Source organism: Dioscorea cayenensis, chromosome 10 (assembly GCF_009730915.1).
Source record: "Dioscorea cayenensis subsp. rotundata cultivar TDr96_F1 chromosome 10, TDr96_F1_v2_PseudoChromosome.rev07_lg8_w22 25.fasta, whole genome shotgun sequence".
NCBI classification, from domain to species: Eukaryota; Viridiplantae; Streptophyta; class Magnoliopsida; order Dioscoreales; family Dioscoreaceae; genus Dioscorea; species Dioscorea cayenensis.
This window is the reverse complement of record NC_052480.1, coordinates 4,372,541-4,393,372: the sequence shown is the minus strand read 5'-3', so window position 1 is coordinate 4,393,372 and position 20,832 is coordinate 4,372,541. Positions and strand designations below refer to the sequence as shown.

General features: G+C 32.4%; 1 protein-coding gene across 1 annotated transcript; it reads left to right on the top strand.

The window, feature by feature from the left end:
• The first annotated feature begins 4,076 nt into the window (after positions 1–4,076).
• LOC120270905 (RAP domain-containing protein, chloroplastic) lies at positions 4,077–7,235 on the top strand. The gene is made up of 3 exons (XM_039277979.1): positions 4,077–5,897; positions 5,999–6,081; positions 6,928–7,235. The coding sequence occupies exons 1-3, from the start codon at positions 4,097–4,099 to the stop codon at positions 7,021–7,023; spliced, it is 1,980 nt and encodes a 659-aa protein (XP_039133913.1). The 5' UTR covers positions 4,077–4,096; the 3' UTR covers positions 7,024–7,235.
• The last annotated feature ends 13,597 nt before the right edge of the window (positions 7,236–20,832 follow it).

The following is a 20,832-nucleotide window of genomic DNA, read 5'->3' as shown; positions in this document are numbered from 1 at the left end:
GCTCTTAAACACCGATATCATTTTTTTAAGCAATGGCGATGATACTATTAAAACGTAGATACAAATAATTAAACGGAGACTTTAACTAACTTAAACGCAGAAAGCTCATTGTTTAAACGGAGACCTCATTTTTACAACTGCAACCATATCAACTGAACGGGTAAACGTAGATTATAAACATTACACAAAGCACAACAATCGGAAAACCATTTCGATCGTATACATAGACGAAAATGTAAAACAAAACAAAAACCCTAGCCGAGACATCTCCCTGCAGACTAACAAAACCCCAGCCGATTAATCCCCCTGAAAGCTTCAATGTCTTCCAACAAAAACAAAATCACAAACCAAAACCGAAAAATGTCTCTTCGTAACAGAATAGTTAACAAAAAACCATAATGAATACCTTAGACTGCAAAGTGACGAAATGCCGAATACTTGCACGGGACTTCTTCTTCGAGACGCCGGTGGAAAGGGAAGAGTGCCGGTGGGAAGAGAAGAGCTGGAGACGCGAGTTGAGCTGGAGTCGCGAGTTGAGAGAAGACAAGCAAATTGTAATGCCTAAGAAAAACCCACCCACTTCCTCTCACACCACCGAAATGGGTGCAAATGCACGACTTCCCGTCATAAGGGCATTTTTCGTTCATAAAAATTTTTAAATACACTCCGCTTAATGTCAAGTATGTACTTTTTGGGGTTTCAAAAATCATGGAGTTGAAAAGTGAAGGGGTTTTTGGGTATTCCGAAACTATGGGGGTTTGTTTGGCAATTTGGCAAAGTTGTAGGGTTTTTTTGGCAATTTCCACAATTTTATTTACAAAAGCGAGAGTCCAATGTGCGTGCACATGCCCGGCCTTGGTGAAGATGGGGCCTTAGCATGATAAATTTTTAAAAAATTATTTTTATTAAATAATAAATATAAATTATTATTAATGATTATAATAAAAATTTTGAGATGTTTTTTTAATCTTTTGTTTAATTACTTATAATGTATAAAAAAAACTCAATGATAAGGTAATATTATGCATATAAATATATATATAATAGTAAGTTAAAAATTTTAATATAATTTAAAAAACATGAATTATGAGATTCTAAAAAATGGTGAGGCTTATTATAAGTCCAAATTTATTGTTTATTGATATTATCATAAATTAAATATTATAGTTTAAATAATATTTAAAATTTTCAAGATTATCATTGTGTATAGGATATGTCACATCCCGACCCTAGCCAGACACGTGGCAATCGTTATGACAACAAGGAGTGGATCCTATAGCTTCTCACCTCTTAGTCATCGTAAGGCTCAAAATAACTCTGCGAACACAACTTATTAAAGAAAGATACAAAGTCCACAACAGGACCAGCCAGGGTTTCAAATACAACCAAAAGTATAAATACAGAAACATTACACAAAACTCAAGTCTAGTGGATCTATAAAGTTTGCATGCACACTGCACACTAACTTAAACAAGGAGATAAGGTAGGTTAGTCTATTGCTTACCCAGCACAACCCAGTCCAACATCGCAGTTTGAGATAAAAGAAAAAGAGTGGTGAGTAACAGATGTTACCCAGTGAGTGGTGATAGCATAGATATAACAAAGTAATAAAGCATTTCAAATAATAATTACCATAATAATAATAATATAAAAGGTAGCTCTGAGTATTCAACAGATTAACAAATAACACAAAGATTAGAAATAGTACAAGTAAGTCATATTTTCCAACACATTGAGCACCGCTCAAAATACAAGCTGACCTCAAACAATTCACAAGCTAATCGTAGCCGCGAGTAGCTACGGAACCACCAAGGTGTTCTAAGACTTTAAAATTCACAATGCTGCCTTCCTTGGTGTTGGCCACTGAGATTCCCGTGTGGTGACCCCGAGTTTCTCACATAAAAGACCCCCCCTATCAATGACTCAGTGCACCTCTTGATCAGGGAAAACTCAGGATTGATCACACCGCCTCCATTAGGTTGGCCCGTGGAACCCCACACTGCAGTTTCAGACTAAAGTCTGTTGTCACCATCAAAATCCAAATGCCACAATGCAATTCTTTCCGATTCTAACTCAAGGAATCCAACATCCAAATGTCCAAATAAATATATATACATCAAATAATTTTACATGTATACCGTACTGCTACAGTAAACTGCCCTTAAACAATGGTTTCTTACCGATTTGCAATACCAAATCACGAAATTTCTTTACAAACATTCACACAAATGAATAACAACAACACTGGCTTCAATTTGAGCCCAAAAACAACTCAAACCAAGGTTTATTTCTAAGGTTTCAAAGATTTCAAACGCGATGAAATACGAGGAAAATACGAAGGAAAAACCTTGGATTGAAGCCTTACCAAGCTCAGGAGAATGAGAGGAAGAGAAAAGGAGTGTTGATTCACCGAAAAAGCTCGTTGATGAATTTTTTTAAGAAAAAGAGAAATTACCAAAATGCCCTCATACTCGAAAATATAATGAAAAAGGGTCCAAAAGACGGAATTGCCCCCGGTTTTCGGCTTATTTTCACACACAACCTACTGTGCAATCATGCAAGGATGCCACTAGTGCTAAATGACTATTTTATGTCTAATGCATGCATGAGAATTGAAAAAGACATGAGGTCAAAAATCAAGATAAAGTACCACAGGATAAGTAATTAAAATTTTTAAATATAAGTATTTTATTTTTTTTTATTATAAAAAATCAATTGTGTGGCCCTAGAAAATTATCGGGCTTTTTTATAACATTAAATTTATTGTATAGTGATATTATTATAAATTAATTTTTATAGTTTAGTAAACACTTAAAATTTTCAAAATTATAATTATGTGATAGGAGAATAGTAAATAAAAATTGTAAATATAATTAAAAAAATGAATGTGGTGCTTTCGAACCAAATTTATTGGATACTGATATATCATAAATTAAGTTTTATAGTTTAAAAAAATTAACAATTTTAAAATCATAATTATGCTGATAAAATAATAAATATAATTGTTAAATATAGTTTTTAAAAAATAAAAATATGGGGCCCTGAAAAATTATGGGACTCTGGTCGCCTATGCTTAGGACCAGGTACCGTACGAGTTGAAAATTAATCATCTAACTTATGCACATTCAGGCCCAAGATGTTTTCGATCTGACCGGACCGGGTTGACTCGGACCCGACCTTGAAAATCAGTCCCGGTTTAATATATAAAAACGGATTTTTGATAAAACTGAGTTGAACCCAAGCAACCGAGCGATCGGGTCAGTGACTCCAGTGGTCATCAACCCGGGTTTGCACCAATTTTTTTAATTATTATTTAATTTTATAATATATTAATGTTTGGGGGTTATAATGTAAAATTATAAAACTAAGGAGAGACTAAGGGAATATTTTTATTTTAATTTTTTTATGAAATTCTTAGTTGTGTATTTCCTTGTGAATATTTTTATATTACTTTATTCTTATGTTATTTGGTGTATTTCACATTTTTAATATGGTGTACTTCAATATTTATTTATATAAAATACTGGCTTAAATTTTTAAAAATCATGTTTTTAATTTTTAAAATTTTTATTCTTCAATATTTATTTTTTTTAATTATATATAACTAAAAATTATACTATTTTTAATTAAAATTATTGACCCCGCTTCAACCTCGGTTCAACCCGGTTGAACCTCTCGACCCATGACCCCTACCCTTCTCCGGGTCGATGCCCGATCCGGGTCTGAAAACCTTACATTTAGCTGAGGATGAGAAATTTAAATTGTGAGTCCGCACTCACAATTAACAACCTGTCAGGCTTCCAACTAGTCTCGAATTCTAGATTTTTTATTATGGTATCTTGGTAACTAGTTTAGTTTTCTAATTGATTACATGATCCTGCCTAATCAAGAATTAATGGTAAATTAAAATTATTAAATTTTAAAAATCAATAATTCAACAAAATTTTAAAATTTTTGAAAAAATAAACTGTGCATATTATTCGTTTATTTTCTTTTTTTATTAATTAACTTAGAAATTAGCACATAGATCACGTGTTTAGCACACCCCTTATCCTTATGCTAGAACCCACCTCCGCTGCCACGGTCTCTGACCAAAATGGAACCGTATCTCAGCGCGCTCCTTCCTGGCAAATGCTTGCCTCTCTTCGGCATTTCATCGAACACCTTGCCTGCAATCAAGACCACCACTCGATCCCGTTCTCTGAATCCTCAAAAATCCCTCCTTTGTAGATGCAAAGATGCTTCCGTGGATCTCAAAGAGGTTGAGGATAAAGATGAAGCTGATCTCCAATGGCAGTCGGAGTTCCTGGGCTTGGTCACCGCGCCCAAGGTACCCAAGAAGAAGCCCCGTGATAGGTCCAGGTTGCTCAAGGACACGGAGAGCATGGATTGGTGCGTCAAAGCTAGGAAAGTTGCTTTGCGAGCAATTGAATCCAAGGGTTTGAGTGAGTCTATGGAGAAGATAGTTGTTTCCAAGAAGAAGAAGAAGAAGAATAGCAAGAAGAAGAGTGATATTAAGCTCAAGAAGAGCATTAAAGATGGGATTTTGGGAGATTCGGATGAGGAGTTTGAGAACATTGAGGATTTGGTGGCGTTGGACATGGAGGATGATGGTGATGACCTGAAACAAAGGGTGAGTTCTTTTGCAGATGGGATGTTTGTTGAAAATAAAGAAAGGAGCAGAGCATTGTTTATTGAGAGATTGTCCAAGTTTTCAGGGCCGTCAGACAGGAAGAAGGAGGTTGGGTTGAATAGAGCTATAGTCGATGCACAGACGGCAGAGGATGTACTGGAATTGGTTACCGAGACAATGTCTGCGGTGGCGAAAGGTTTGAACCCCTCGCCACTCACGCCGTTGAATGTTGCCACTGCACTTCACAGGATAGCGAAGAACATGGAGAAGGTATCTATGATTAGGACTCAGAGGTTGGGGCTTGCGAGACAGAGGGAGATGTCAATGCTGGTTGGCATTGCAATGACAGCATTGCCAGAATGTTCGGCTCAGGGTGTGTCGAACATTGCATGGGCATTGTCAAAGATTGGTGGCGAGTTGCTTTATATGTCAGAAATGGATAGAGTGGCAGAAGTGGCAATAACCAAGGTTGCGGAGTTTAACTCGCAGAATGTTGCCAATGTTGCTGGTGCATTTGCTTCGATGCAGCATTCCGCTCCGGAATTGTTCTCGAGATTGTGTGGAAGAGCTTCTGATATTGTTTCCACTTTCCGGGAGCAAGAGCTTGCTCAGTTGTTGTGGGCATTTGCTTCTCTGAACGAATGCGCAGATGCTCTGCTTGACTCTCTAGATGACGTTTTTAAGGATGCTGATTGCATAGAATGCTACAGAGAAAAGGAAAGTTCTGGTTCACAAGATAGCTTAGATGTAGAAGTTGAGGTTGATTTGAATGTGCAAAGTAGTCAAGGCATTGATATGGGAGAATCTACAGATGTTCCTATGCTCAATTTTAATAGAGATCAGCTAGGAAACATTGCTTGGTCATATGCTGTTCTTGGACGAATGGATCGGCCTTTCTTTGCTCATACATGGAATGCATTAAGCCTTTTTGAGGAGCAAAGGATTTCAGAGCACTATAGGGAAGATATTATGTTCGCTTCACAAGTTTATCTAGCAAACCAGTGCTTAAAGCTCGAGTATCCTCATCTTGGTTTATCATTGAAAAGTGAACTTGAAGCAAAAATAGCAAAAGCGGGAAAGACCAAACGGTTCAACCAGAAGATGACTTCTTCATTCCAAAAGGAGGTTGCAAGACTCCTTGTTAGCACTGGTCTTGAATGGATCAGAGAATATAAAGTAGATGGATACTCTTTGGACTCAGTGATTGTCGATAGAAAACTTGCTTTCGAGATTGATGGGCCAACACATTTCTCAAGGAACTTAGGCAAGCATGATTAACTCATATACGTATCTTCTTGTGATTTTAGTGATTCAAGTTTAGAAAATTGATTCATCGATACTGAATTTTGTATGGCATTTGTGTAGGAACTCCTTTGGGTCACACAGTGTTAAAACGTCGCTACATTGCTGCTGCTGGCTGGAAGCTAGTTTCCCTGTCTCATCAGGAGGTGAGCCATCTACTAATCTTAGATACTATTTATATTTCCGATTTCTTTTCATGAAAGAACAAAATTAAAATCTTCAATTGTCCAAGCCATGTTCTACAGTTTTGCACTCTGGTTGGTAAATTGTATGCAAACACTGAAAATTTACTTATAGAGTCAGTTATATAAACAAAGAATAATAATGTGATTTGAGCTTAACAGAAGGGAAAATAATTGGTGGAATAAATTTTAATCATGAAAATTATTGATGAGAAAGTCAAGCATTAAAAATATGGCTGCATAAAACTGACGAAGTATGTTTAGCTGAATGATTGTCGAACATTTAAGCAAAATAATTGTTCGAATTGCACATCAGATTATATGTCCAAGTTTCTGTAGTTTATACATTTTTATGGGAGTGCAAAGCTAGATAGTAACTTTTCATTAATGTAGACCTTTGTGTAAACTCATTATCATGGACTGTTCATTAATCCTTGACCCATCACCATCAGTCATGGGAATCATAAATTTGTATTTGGTATTTTTCAGTTCAGACCAAGCTTTCATATGTTAAGTGAGCGTTCCATTTGAGCAACTAGATAGGGATGTCTTCTCAAGATAGATGTTATACTAATGACCCCCCAAAGATCTCACACATAAGCGCAAGTCATGAACAATTTGATAAATTTATGAGCAAATTGTGTCATAAAATGAAGCAAACATCGGCATCTTTGTCCCTGATTGGAATAAAATGTCTTGAAACATTTTAAGGCAAATTCTCATATGCTGATATGTGTTGAGTATATTTTGTAGGACTTATTATGGAAAATGCTTGCAATCTAATATCAAATTGGCTTAATATCCTTGCAGTGGGAGGAGCTTCAAGGAGGGTTCGAGCAGCTAGAATATCTTAGAAAAATCCTTGGAATTAATGCAAGCGATGACGATCAATTAGAGTCAAAATGAATGCACAAAATCAAGGTGGAAAGCTGTCAGATATACCAGTGGTTTTCAGGGAAATGTATGTACGTGTTAGTATCAGTCTTTATATAGCTTCATAAACATTTCTCATGAGAGAATGTTCATTATAGTCACTTGACATTTCAAAATAATCTAACCTTCTCTTGTGCTTATAATGCTGCTGTTCATGAAAATGGAGATTTTTCATTTATCTCCTTCAGAACTTCAGAATTTTTTTTACCCTTTCATTTCTGAATATTTAGCCTTACAGAGATATTTAAAAAGTTTTATGGTATATATATAATTATATAATAATATATACACAAATTTTGCTTCCAAACATAAGGAAGGTAAAGCATTGTTTGGATTAATTTCTGAGAAGCCCAGAAGCAGTTTTTTATAAATTAAATGCTTCTCAGCTAAAAAAAAAATCGTTAAACACAGTTTTTTTTTATAAGCGGGTCATGTGAAGCTTTTCAAAAAAGCATTTTTTTTTTAAATTCTATACACACAAAGGCCTAATTGTTGCATCTGACGTTACATGGACACAACTTCCTCTGAATGGAATCTCTCCATTCCTATTCTGCATCAAATGGCAGATATGCATCCCTTGCAAATTATTTTTCACATGGAAAACCAGTAACTGGCAATTGATCATATCATACACCAACCTGTTAATTAATATATGTCAAATATAAAAACCACATGTTGAAAAGAAGCATAACATTAAAAACTTATCAGTCCTGGTTTTCCACATTGTTATATATATTTGTTTTACTTGCTACACAGCATAGACAGCGTCCCTGAGTTTTTTAGACCAGTATAACAAAACACAGGTTTGAAAAGAGTTATTTCCTGGCTCCTCACGCCAATCAGCATGAAGATCGCTTTAAGTTAGTTATCTTCCCCGACGACTGGCACTTTGCTGGAATGGGCATTACTCATCGCACGTTGAAGTTCGGAAATAAAATCCATCTGTCAAACAAAGATGTATATGGGGCAAAACAGTAAGGACATGAAGCTGGCACTGTAAGTGAAAGAATGACAGCAATTCGACCAACTTTCTTACCTGATGAGGAAGTTTGAAGTGCCCCCAGGATGACCCACTTGCTCCAGTATACATAAATGGTTTCTCTGTTAACATAATTATAAAAAAAAAATGTGAGTTTTAAATTTTATGACAGCAGGTAATAGCTACAACTTTGAGCAAGTTTGCAGATGTTTGAAGGTACTCTATGTTTTGAGCCAAATGATACTATTAATAGGTCATTCCACAAAAAACTTTTCAGCACTTTGACAGTTAATAATATGATTTTTTTAAGGAGAAAGTGTACTTTTGGCCGAAAAAGTATACCTCTATATTCACTTGGATTGTTGGACTAAGAAGGGTCCATCAACAGTCCTTAACTATGAAAATGTTAAGCAGTTTTGCTCAGAAAACATTCCTAATCCATCAACAGTCCTTAACTATGAAAATGTTAAGCAGTTTTGCTCAGAAAACATTCCTAATCCTTGGAACAATACTAACAAATTTAATTGCCCGGGACCAAAATGTTTCCGGGTATACTTCAGGACCAAAAGTGCACTAATGCCTTATTTTAACTGAATGTGTCTTTCTGTGACCAGCACATAGTGAAAAATGTTTCACCTGTGATCAAATATGATGTTTGATCACATTTGCACCAAAGCTCTTAGATACAGAAGGAAAAGGTGACCCAAACATATATTATATGTTGACAAAATGCTAAATAAAAGACATAAATTACAACAGGATATGAAATAAAAAAGGAATTAGCATCCAAACCAATATGCAAAACAACACACAAAATAACCATCATCTTAGAAGAATAAAAAGTAAAACGAACCAACAGCAGAAATATGTCTATATACCCATAAAAGAATAGTATGTAAACTACATACACTTATCTGGCTGAAATGCATAAAGAAACCATTGCATAAAGCCCCTATTAGACAATTATCTTCAACAAATATTTGTAAAGGAACAAGCATATTACGCCAAAAATTGAACCAAGTCAAATGCAACACTATAAGTAGCTAGATCACATGCATAATATCATAAACCTGGTCTTAGTGTTATTTTTCCAAAGAAATAAATAAATAAATATTTCTCTCCAAATGAGAGTTCTGAGTGAGAATCCCTGAGGGATGCATGCACAACACATACAGGGCCCAAAAAAGTTGGTATATTTGCTGAACTCTAGCTCAAATATATATCAAGGTGAGTTTATGATTAAATCATTTCGACTTTTCGAACTTGAAATGCACCCATTCTCCATCAACCAGTGAAAAATGAACATGAGAGTCGAGGGATTCACACTTAACAGATATTAAGACACCGATAACTCACCAGATAAATTCTGAAGGGTCATTATATGAGTTCATTGCAGCTAGCCAACCTACAAGAATGAGAAAATTATATAAGTACATTGAACCCAATCAGTCTTTGAGAGCACTGAACCAACCAAACCAATATCATAAAGTCAAATACTAGTATAACATTCTGCTTTCTGGCATCTAAACTAAAAAGCTTCCCTTAGCATGAGTATCAAACAGTGTTCATAATACATTGCAATGCTATACCAAGTGCTTTCTTCTCATAAATGGAACAGACAACAGAACCAATACCAACAATGGCAAAATAAAGGGATGCTACCTGAATGCTTGTTCAATCATATTAATATAAAAGCCTTATATCAGGGAGAAATATGGAGTTCATTTATCATCAAGCACACAAAATTATTTACATGAAATAAGAACATCAATATGCTCCATCAACTCCTTGTAATAGGAGAGGATTTATTAAAGGAAAACAGGCAAGATATATTTTATTATGAGAAAACATGCGTAATGGCATTCTAAACAACAAAGTAATAACGCACGTACGCTATCAGGAAGGTGGAGCGCCTCACTGTTACTGCACCCATCTAGAGGTATGAGTCTTGAATTCATGCTGTCATTTTGGTAATAGCTATTTCCAAGATCCCCCTGATCTATCACTGGAGGATTTCTTGAATATGATGCTTGAATCTTTTCAGGATCAGTCCCATAGGAGTAGTTCATTTTATCAACTTTCTCTGGAAAAGTATCATTCGATCAATAATAAGGAAAAAGGTGTGGCGGAAAGGAACTCAAAGTAATTGTAGATGCATATCATGAGTTATCCTATTTCATTATCTCTTTAACTCCAAAATTATCTTTTTAAATCATGCTACTTGTCGTTTTCGCATCTATAAATCTTATTTTACTTTAATTTAAATTTAAATTTTAATATATTTTAAAGGCATTGTCCGTAGTTCCACATGTCCAATTTTTACCGGTCTTTCACTGAATCAAGGGCGAACGAACTTCTAACGTGCAAAACCAACTAACGAACAACCTCGTTTGGACAAACAAACTTGATCGTCAAATCAAAGCCAGAGAACGAGACAAATGAACAGCTCCACTATGCAATCTCATAAATGGTTTTGAGGCTTAACAAGTAAACAGAAATCCAGAATCAGTTGCCCACTTAGTTCTCAATGAACACTTTGACTCTTCAATTGCATTCCCTAAAAATACTTTCTTTGGTTTCAAAAGATGGCACCTTGCAAGGTCTCTCACCCATCCTCTACTTAGATTTGGTTCTTTGAAATAGTTTAAACATAAAAACAATCAAGGATTCACATTCCAAATCATCAATAACTTGAAGGAAATCCCAGCCATCAGCAAACTAGTAGTAAAAGCATAGACCCAAACAATCTAACCTAGGTTAGTAATATTTTAGATCATTGTATGGAAAAATACTAATTTGATTTTGAAATGGAACCCAAGTGCACCGTTAACTCTACAGCATCGCCAAAATCTTAAATATAGATCTGAAAAATTCAACTGTGTAAGGGGATTAAAACAACACTTCCAGATTTAAGTGTTGCCGAGCACGTTGATTCCTGTAAAACACGAATCGAAAAACGCAACCAATCAAAAGCAAAAGAGAGTAGGTGCGGGGATTGAAAAGAAGGCAAGCCTCTGAGGTGGAGGAGCGTAGCGCTTGACATTGTCGGCGTGGTGGATCTCCATCTCGAGAAGCAAGCAATGGCGAGAGAGAAGGAGACGACTGAGGCTTCTTTCTCCTCCTTCTTCTGGGCTTTGAGGTGCGAGCCAATGGCGGGCATGTCACCGCCTCGTGCATCCGCAGCGGAGGAGAGATAGAAATCAACAGAAGAAGGGATCAGGTCCTCCGCTCTCTGTTTATGCTTTCGTTGCTCCGCTTCTAACCCTGGTTATTGGTGGACATCAAGACAGCTGAACCATGGTTTGTAAGCATTCTAACTCTGCTTTTAAAACAAAAAAAAAAAAAAAAAAACTTAATTTTAAATTATTTTTAATTTGAGAGTTTGGTTCATTTTTAGTTGAAAGTGTATGATATATAATTTTATTAATGATAAAATATTTAAAAGGAAAACTCTGTAAATTCACCCTATTTTTAAAAATTTTGATTATTATTATTTTTTTACAAAATGAGTGCATTAAAATAGAGTAGTAATTCTCGTTCTGACTAAAAGCGTGTTTGATTTTAGAAGTAGTCTATTAAAATAGTGGAATTCTGGAAATGCCACTTCGATTAAAATATAAACTTCAGTTAAAAATATAAAGTTTCGTGTATTAAATTGCAAAGAAAAGTGTCAAACTATTTTTATTATTCCGCTGGTTAGGAAATCTAAAATTTAGGAAAAAATGGCATTCAAATTGTTTTGAAAGTATTTGATTTTTTAATACATAAAAAGTGAAATAAGTAACTCACTGTTGTAGATTGGTGGGGGCACATTGCCTGCTTAACAGAGAGGGGTGTATTATAATGTTTTAACATTTAATTTTTAATAATTAACGTAATTAGACTTATTATGCGAAAGTATTTCACCTCAAAAAAAAATTTATTTTTTGTTTTTTTTATAATTGAAATTATAATTATTGATTAATTAATTGTGAAATTTACTCAAAGCTAACCAAGCTAACAAGTACCCCTAATTAATTTTTATTTGAGATTTTTGTATTATTGAAAAATTATGAATTTTGTGGATAATTAATTTGAATTTATTCAAAGTTAAAAATGATTTTTATTATTTTATTGTTGTTATAATTTTAAGGGAATGAGAGGTTGATTCAGGTAAAATGTTGCCAGTATCTCACCATGTGTTATGGGTCAATGAGAAAAAATAATAAATTTTTTTTTTTAAATTGAAATATAAGAAATTTTAGACAGCTAAATTAAAAGGATATATATATATATATATATATATTAAAAACAAAGGAGATCGCGTAGCCTAGGGAATTTTAGATCCAAATCATACTGATGACTTAACGTTGAAGTTTTTAGCGCATGATGATAAAAAAAATATTTAAAAAAGTAAAGTAGTTGGAATATCAACAACAATAGCATAAGTTAAATTAATATCAGTGTATAATATGTTAACCTTTTTGTTTATACATCAAAGAGGAACAAAAGATGGGAATTAATTAGGCTAAGAAAGACATGGAGTTAGATAAATAAGAAGGCATCAATGCCGTGTATTACTCGTGGAATTAATTTAAACATGAGTTCAATTAATATCATGATCAAGTCATTAGTCAAAATAATAATCATCTAAAATATTAATATAATATTATGTCTTTGTCTTTTTTATAGTATCATTTAGCTACAATATTATATAAATATTGCACTTTCAAGCTTCATCAAAACGTGTAATGATATTTATATTTTTTTAAATAAATATGTTATACTTGTGGGATTTGAGAATCCCCGTGCAATATTCATATTACTTATATATATATATATATATATGTATATATATATATATATATGCTAGGATATTACCAAATCAGATTTCATTTAGGAAATTTGAAGCGACATCTGTAGTAGACCAATCACGACATTACTGACACGTTAAATTACAACGCTTACTTTTATTTTAGTTACTGAATATGTGCAATATTAATTACAATGTTAAGTTTGACTAACAGTCATAATTATCTCTATCTCTCTTCTATGATCTCTTATTTATTATTTAGTTAGTTGATATTTTACATATATATAGATATATATAATCACATAATAATTCAATAATAAGGAAGAATTTTAAGGCAAATAAAATTTAATGTTAAAATAAATTGTTTAAACTACTTATCTTATGTTTACTTCCACTCTTCCAATTTTTTTTTTTTATAAGTTTTCATGTATATAACTAGGTTGAAATTCTTATAAACTTTGTTAATATTATAAACAAAAAATGAAATACCTTTCACACCACTTACACATGCAATTCGTGTTTTCATGATAGGTTTTAAATCTTTTACAAAATAAATTGGTTAATAAATAATAATAACCTTATATTTATAAATATAATTATTCTTGTGTGATTATTATATTTATACTCTTAATAAAGATATGTGAGCAAATGAAAAAAATTTAAAGTCTAAAAATATGATTTATTTAAGAATCCTAACTTATGTAATTTCGCTTTATTTTATGAATAAATAGATAGCAATCATTTTCTAATTAATCTTCTCCACTTTAAAAACCACAAGTATTAAAAAAAACATTTTTACTAATAATTATCTAGTAATTACAAGGTTTATTTCAAACAAAAAAAAAGTAATTACAAGGTTAACATCAACAAGTATTTATGGAAAACCAATTTAGAATTGTGCACTGTAAGGTTTCTGCTACCTGAATTGGATTTCAAGTGATAAGAAGAGTATTGACTTCACGTTGGCTCTTTCCTTAACAACCCCCATGTAACCACTGTGTCACCATTAGTATTTTAATCTATGAGGATGGATGGCTAATGTTTCTGTAATGGGATTAACTTATAAATGGCACTTCCTTTTATTAAACCAAATGCCTGAAGTTTAGCCAGAAAGAGGCCACCAACCTCGCATTATTAAAGGAGCCAAGGATAGAATAATCAATCCTTCGACTACGTATATTTACTACTTATATAATGACTGTTTGTAAAAACTTAATTTTGAATTTTTAAGGAAAAAATAAATAAAAATGGAATCAAGTGTTTTTTTTTTTAAAAGAGTAGAATATTAGATCGAATATTATTATTATTCTCTCTTATATTTTTTACATTTCAGTGAGTGTATAGGTATATATTTTTAATGATTGTTAAGTCATAAATATTATAATATTTAAAATTTATATTTTGTATATATATAATTGATTGAATTCATGATATAAGTAGAGATGAGATCCCATGGCAAATTGCACTGGTATTGCAACACATCATCACATCATATCCTCATTCATTTCTACATTAATTTAAGAGGATGAATCTGATCAGGGCACTGTTGAATCTGTCATCGTCATTTGGACCTTTTCTCCTCTGAAACCAAAAATAAATATAATATGCAAATGAATGTGATGACCTATTTTTGGTTGATATGAGTCATAGTCAGAAGAGTCCACCTCATTGTACCAAATAATATAAAAATATAAATCATTTTCTATATTTGATATGTATAGAGATATATCATTTTCCAAAACCACATTTTAGATAAAATGATGTACAAACACATATGTGGTACTGTTTCTAATTGCAATGTCTCACATAACAGCAAGAACATGAAGTTGAGATGGTCTGTGATTATAGAAGCAAAGTGGTAAATGAAATGAAAAGAATCTGAATTTCCAGTGAAAGAATATATATGCTGACATAAACTTTAGATCTCATTTATCATATATATATACTAATGGTAGTATTAATAATGTTCCAAAATAAAATAAAATTTTGGGTTATAGATTTGGCTGTTTATTCTTGCAAAGTGGACATAGATGTTTGTGTTTCTTCATTTGTAGGGCTCTTTTAAAAATAATTTTGTAGAGGAGTTATTGAAAATTATATGGAAAAATTATGTTATATATGCACATAACTTTTATATAGATATATAACTATGGTCCATAAAATTTATATATATATTTATTTCCTAATTTTACTATTTAATTACGAAACTGGTCCAAGTGATAAATGCTTTGTAAGTATACCCTGATCAAATGGTTTCAAATTTAAATCTCCTATATATATATATAGATATATATATATTGCCGGTGGCTTTTAGAGAACATGTGGTATTATTTGATCATTGTAAAATAAAATTGAGTAATTATGCACAATTTTATCTGGATACTTTTAAGTTACCAACACAAGTGGTAAACTTTTACCATTACCATTATTATTATTATTATTATTATTATTATTTATTTTATTTATTATTAAAAAAGAAAAAGAAAAATTGGTAAAAGTGAGAGTTATGGAAAGGGGTTAGGAATTGGAAAGAGACAAAAGTGAGGAAGGAAGAAGGATGGCCAGGGGAGAAGAACCTTAAAAAAAACACATGATAAACATCAACTTGTCCTCTTTTCTTCTCAAAGAATGGAGATGAAGAACTCCATTCCCCCACCACCACTTGCATGCTAATTTCCTCCATGCTTAGCCCCCTTGCAATGCACTGTATCTGTATCTGTATTTCCATCCATCCATCCCCTCAATATCACCACAACAACTCCTCCTCCTCCTCCAATTTTCTCATCTAGCACTTGATTGATGTTATAAAGGTACTGTTCCTTTTTCCACTTCTTTCTTGGTTGTTTGATTCATCTTTTCTTCATGTTTTAAATGTTTTCAATGTTTTCCCTTCTTTTCCTTTGTTTCATTCTGTTCATGAAAGTTGGTAGTTTCATAGAAACTTGTTGGTCTTCTCTTCTTCTCAACATTTATTCCTTCTTTTTGTCCTTTTTCTTCTTCTAATGGTTGTTTTGGTCAATCTTTTTTTTTTTCTTCTTCTTCTTCTTCTATGAATATATATATATATATATATATATATATATAAAGAGGTTGAGAGAATTAGTTGTTTGTTCAAATTGTTTTTGTGTGTGTTTTCTTTCTGTCTTTTTGCAACTTGCATTTTTGAAGTAAATGTGTTCTGGAGCTTTGAATCTAAAGCTGAAATTATCTGAAATTTGATTAGTGTATTGATGATGGAAGAGAGAAGAAGAACAAGAACTAGTGCTACTTCAGCCATGGAAGTCAAGAGAGCACAAACAACCATGAATGAAATTAGAGCATTCCCTTGGAACTACTTCAGCAGTGAATCATGCCTGCTTTTTGTTTGTCTCACTGCTTCATTGTTGATTCTGCCTCTGATATTGCCGCCGTTGCCGCCGCCGCCAATCATGCTTCTTCTGCTTCCTATTGGAATTTTGCTTGTGCTATTGCTCTTGGGTTTCATGCCTTCTGATGTAAGGGATATTGCCTCATCTTACCTGTAAAGATTTCTGCAAATTTTGGTGTTATTTGTTCATTCTTGAATGAATATAAATATACCTCGATCATTTTCGATATATATGTATGTGTGTGTGTCCACCATTGTCATCTAGATTTTGTTCATCATGTTGATGTCTTCATATCAATGCTAATCTTTTACTTTACTGTTTGATTCATGGTTCAAATTGTAATTCCAGTATTAATGTGCTTATGAAATTGTAGGATTAGGATCCTTGATTGTTCATTGAATCTTCTTGTTATATGGATGCTATAAAAGTTACTACTGATACTTTAATTCGAAATGAGTAGCATTTGAGCAGTGCCATGGCTTCTTTTTAGACATTTCTATTGGAACATAGATGAAAAAATCATTGTATTTTCTTCTTTAAATGGATACCGTAAAAGTCACCGATACTTTACTTTGAAACAAAGGAATCTGCATTTAAACATTGTAATGACTGCTTCTTTTTTCGACATTTCAATTTGAAGTATGATCAGAATCCAAGCATAAAAGTTACCGATACTTTACTCCGAAGCCAAATATTTGTTTGTCGATCATCATTAGTCGTAAAAATTCATCTGTTCCGTCTATATTCTTTGATCATTCAGCACAACCATCTTCTTGAAATTCCCAAATTGTGCTTTGATGATGACTGTCATTCAGCAAATCTGATTTGAGACTCTTGTGATCATGACTATCAAGCTAAAACTTTTTTTTTTCCTGTCATCGATATCGAATTAAACGGTGAAAGGGATCGAAAATTTCTTATTTGCTGACTTCTTTTTCTGTTCAGAAAATGTTAAAGGCAACACACATTGAAGTGCTGGTTGGAAGGAAGAAGAAAAGATGGACAGTTTTATTACAAGAAAACATGGACAGTTTTATTACAAGAAAACATGTATGAATGATGATATTAGAAATTGAGATTCTTCATGCAAGATTAGACGAAAACTAGACGTAGAATTGATTGTGATGTTGAGCATTATTCAAATTCTAGTTTTTCAATGTAGAAATTTCACAAGCACTTTTCAAGAATATGATATAATGTTGTGGGACACAATGTTTGGCAGTTGATAGTGATTTGGTGGTAACAGATGCATGAACTTTCAGTGTCTTTGTCATGCTCTGTTTTCTTTTCCTTTTATGACAATTCCATCACTGAATTAAGATTAATATTTTCATCAATATGAAAATTAAATTGAGTTTTTTTTTTAAAAAAAAAGATAAATTATAAATTTATTAAGAAAAAAGTACATGTACAAATACAAGATGGGTTTAGTGTCCATTAGGCGTGGAAAGAAACAACCAGAAATCGAGTTGATTTTTTATATAACCATTCTTTCTATTCTTTCTGACGTGGATTGATGTGAATTATTATTATTGTTTTGCTTGGTTTAGAGAAGATGGTCATACGCGTTGAATGATTTAAGAGGAAAAGAGGGAACTTGTTGTGAAGAACAATTGCGATATTATCACATGACAAATATACCCATATTGAATTTTTTTTTGAGATGTACGTCAATGTAAGACAGATACTCTTCGGACTATTTGATTGTTTGTAAGTAAAATTACAGTATAAAAACCTATTTAGATAGACCAAAATTATGACATAATTCGTACGATATGCCATAATATAATATTTTTTTAGAATTATGTCATGTTGGATGTTTGGGTACTTATTTTAGAATATAAAATTATAGCATAATATAGATATTATGGCATAAAAAAAAGATTCCACAAAGAGTAGAATATTTTCTCATTGTAAAAAGTCTCTCTTTATTTTTCAATCCAGCCACCAGTAATCGATCCATCGGTGGTCCGACTGGCCTCCAGTGACTCGTTGGCGGTCTACTGGTAGTCCGATAGGCTGGCCTTCGGTGACATGCCAGCGGGCCTCCGGTGGTTCGTCTGGCCTCTAGCGACCTGTCATCGCCACCGGGCTGGGCCGTGTCTGCCACCGGCCCGACGGCCTCCACGGACTCATCGGCTATCCACCGGTGGTTCGATCACCCACCCGCCGGTCTCGTAATTATTTTTATTTTGTTAATGAAACACTCATTCTGTAAGAATAAAGTTTATCACAATTTTTGTAATAATCACTTGCAATTCCTACATAATAAAATTATGTCATATTTTTTTTATTTTACAACCAAATATACCATAAGTGAAAATATTATATTTCAATTTAAATCATTGTTGCTTGGTTTGTTGTAATTGAAAATGCTATATTTACTTTTTATCTATTTGGTTTGATGTAAGTTTAAGCCTATAGCTACCATATTAGTGCGATGGCAAGATTACCCAAATTATATGGGATGAATATGATAGTGATTGGATACCACTTACATTACTGCATTTTAACTTACAACAAATTTTACTGTTAGTTGAAATGTTGCAAAAGTATCATAAACTATAAAACATTTTATATGTAAAACTTTACAGCAAACCAAACAATATTTTATATATAAAATAAGTTACATTACAGCTACTTACAGGTACCCAAATAATTAATTACAGCTATTTTTTGTATTTATAGGTACAAGTACATAGACATGATTATTACTTTAACACATATAAACCCTCAGTTTATATGAGTTAAAGTTTAAACTTGCCTCCTTCACATATCACATATAGCTTATACAGTAACCATCTGCTCCTGGATTATGTCATTGACTTATCTAATCTTTTAATCTTCTAATCTTCTTTAGTGAATAGTAGTTTATCTTTTTTTAATATAAAAAAGCATCACAATTGCAAAATTTGCACATATACCTCTGCAAAGTATAATTTTTGTGTATGCGTCATAAGAATTTTTTCTTCAAATAGCAACCCATGAAACATCAATATTAGTAAGATGCCAAATTTTAAAATATTTTTGAAAATACTGTTTTACTGTCACATTTAAGCTCAGTGATATTTATTATTTAAAGTGACGGCACAATAGCATTTTTTAATAATAATTTAGTTGATTGTTGGTTACAGAGGCATAAATATATTTAATTAAACAAAACTATAGAGTTTTTTGGGTGTAGATAATATATTCTTTGCGGACACAATATGAGAGTGAATAGGAAAGAGAGAGATCGAGACAAAAGTGAAGAGTAAGAATGTTACAAAGTATTTTCTTCGTTCATTTTTATCTGTCATAAATCCATGTTTTTTTTATCTGTTGTTTTTTAATATCAATAAATATTTTTTTATTTTTTTTTTCCAAAATTACTCTTAACATTATGTTCTTGGAATTAAATATAAGAAAAAAAATGTGAAGATATAAATTAGTTTAGAAAAAATAACTAATTTTTTTTATAAAATTTTGTAAAATAACTAAATTTTTTGGTACGCGAGATTTTATTAACCACGACAGATAAAAAAAACGGAGAGAGTAACGCTTACAATGGCAAACGACGACTGTGATTGTATAGATAGTGCGGTGATGGTGAAGACTGACTATAGATAGTGCGATGATGGTGAAGGGCGGCTGTAAATATTACAGTAATGGTGAAGGTTGACTGTAGATAATGTGGTGATGGTGAAGGGTGGCTGTAGATAATACGGTGATGGTGACCAAATGGTTGTGATATAAAAATTGTGCGTTAAAGTTTTTTTTTATTGTGTGTCACACTCAATATTGTTCATTGATGACCATGTTTGCTCCATTATTCATTTAATTAGGTTAAATGCATCTACTGGGTCCAAGACCGATTTTATTGTGTTGGGTCCAAGACCGATTTTATTGGGCACGAGACAAAGATTTTGAAAAAGAACACGCAAATGGTCAATGCAGCATTTTTTAATTAAAAGGTTAGTTAGAAACAATTATTTTTTAAAGTTGAAGGTTAACTTGAGAAAATTTTAAATATTTTTGCTGTTTTCATATTAATAAGAGATCTCCAAACAGTTGATAAATGTAGGAATCTTAGTTCTTTTTTAATTTCAATTATGGTCATATTCTTTTGTACTTGAAGTACCTTAAATAGAAGTATCATAAATTATAAATAGATACAAAATTTATTTATTATATTTAAGTAAGAACGATTGAGAGAGAATTTGGGTTTATTTTTTGGTATTAATTTTTTAAAATAATTGAAAATTTGAATGTAATTTAATATAAATATGGTAGCTAAATGACGCTTAGGCCAAAGTATATTCGTCTCTTTTGTTAAAAATGTGACTTTAACTCCCCACTCTCACAAAATGTGAAGGTATAATGTGTGGGTTTTGTGGTTTTTTTCTTTAAATTTTAAAATATTTTATAATCTTTGATTTTCTAATATAATGAATATATCACAAGTTTATTAAATAAAACAAATAATTGTATTAGAAGGCCACTTGGTGTGTTTGTTTTATTTTTATTTATATATAAAGACTTGGCGATGTCCAAAAGAAATGTAAAATAAAAATAAAGAAAAATTAATTAATTAATTAATTAATTAATGTATCTAATATAGTTTGGTGACTTAGTGGTCCGATTTTTTATTATTTATTATTATT

Coding starts and splice junctions, on each gene's coding strand:
- LOC120270905 (XM_039277979.1), top strand. CDS start 4,097: ATGGAACCGTATCTCAGCGCGCTCCTTCCTGGCAAATGCTTGCCTCTC. Junction 5,898..5,998: donor ACATTTCTCAAGGAACTTAG/GCAAGCATGATT, acceptor GCATTTGTGTAG/GAACTCCTTTGGGTCACACA. Junction 6,082..6,927: donor TTTCCCTGTCTCATCAGGAG/GTGAGCCATCTA, acceptor ATATCCTTGCAG/TGGGAGGAGCTTCAAGGAGG.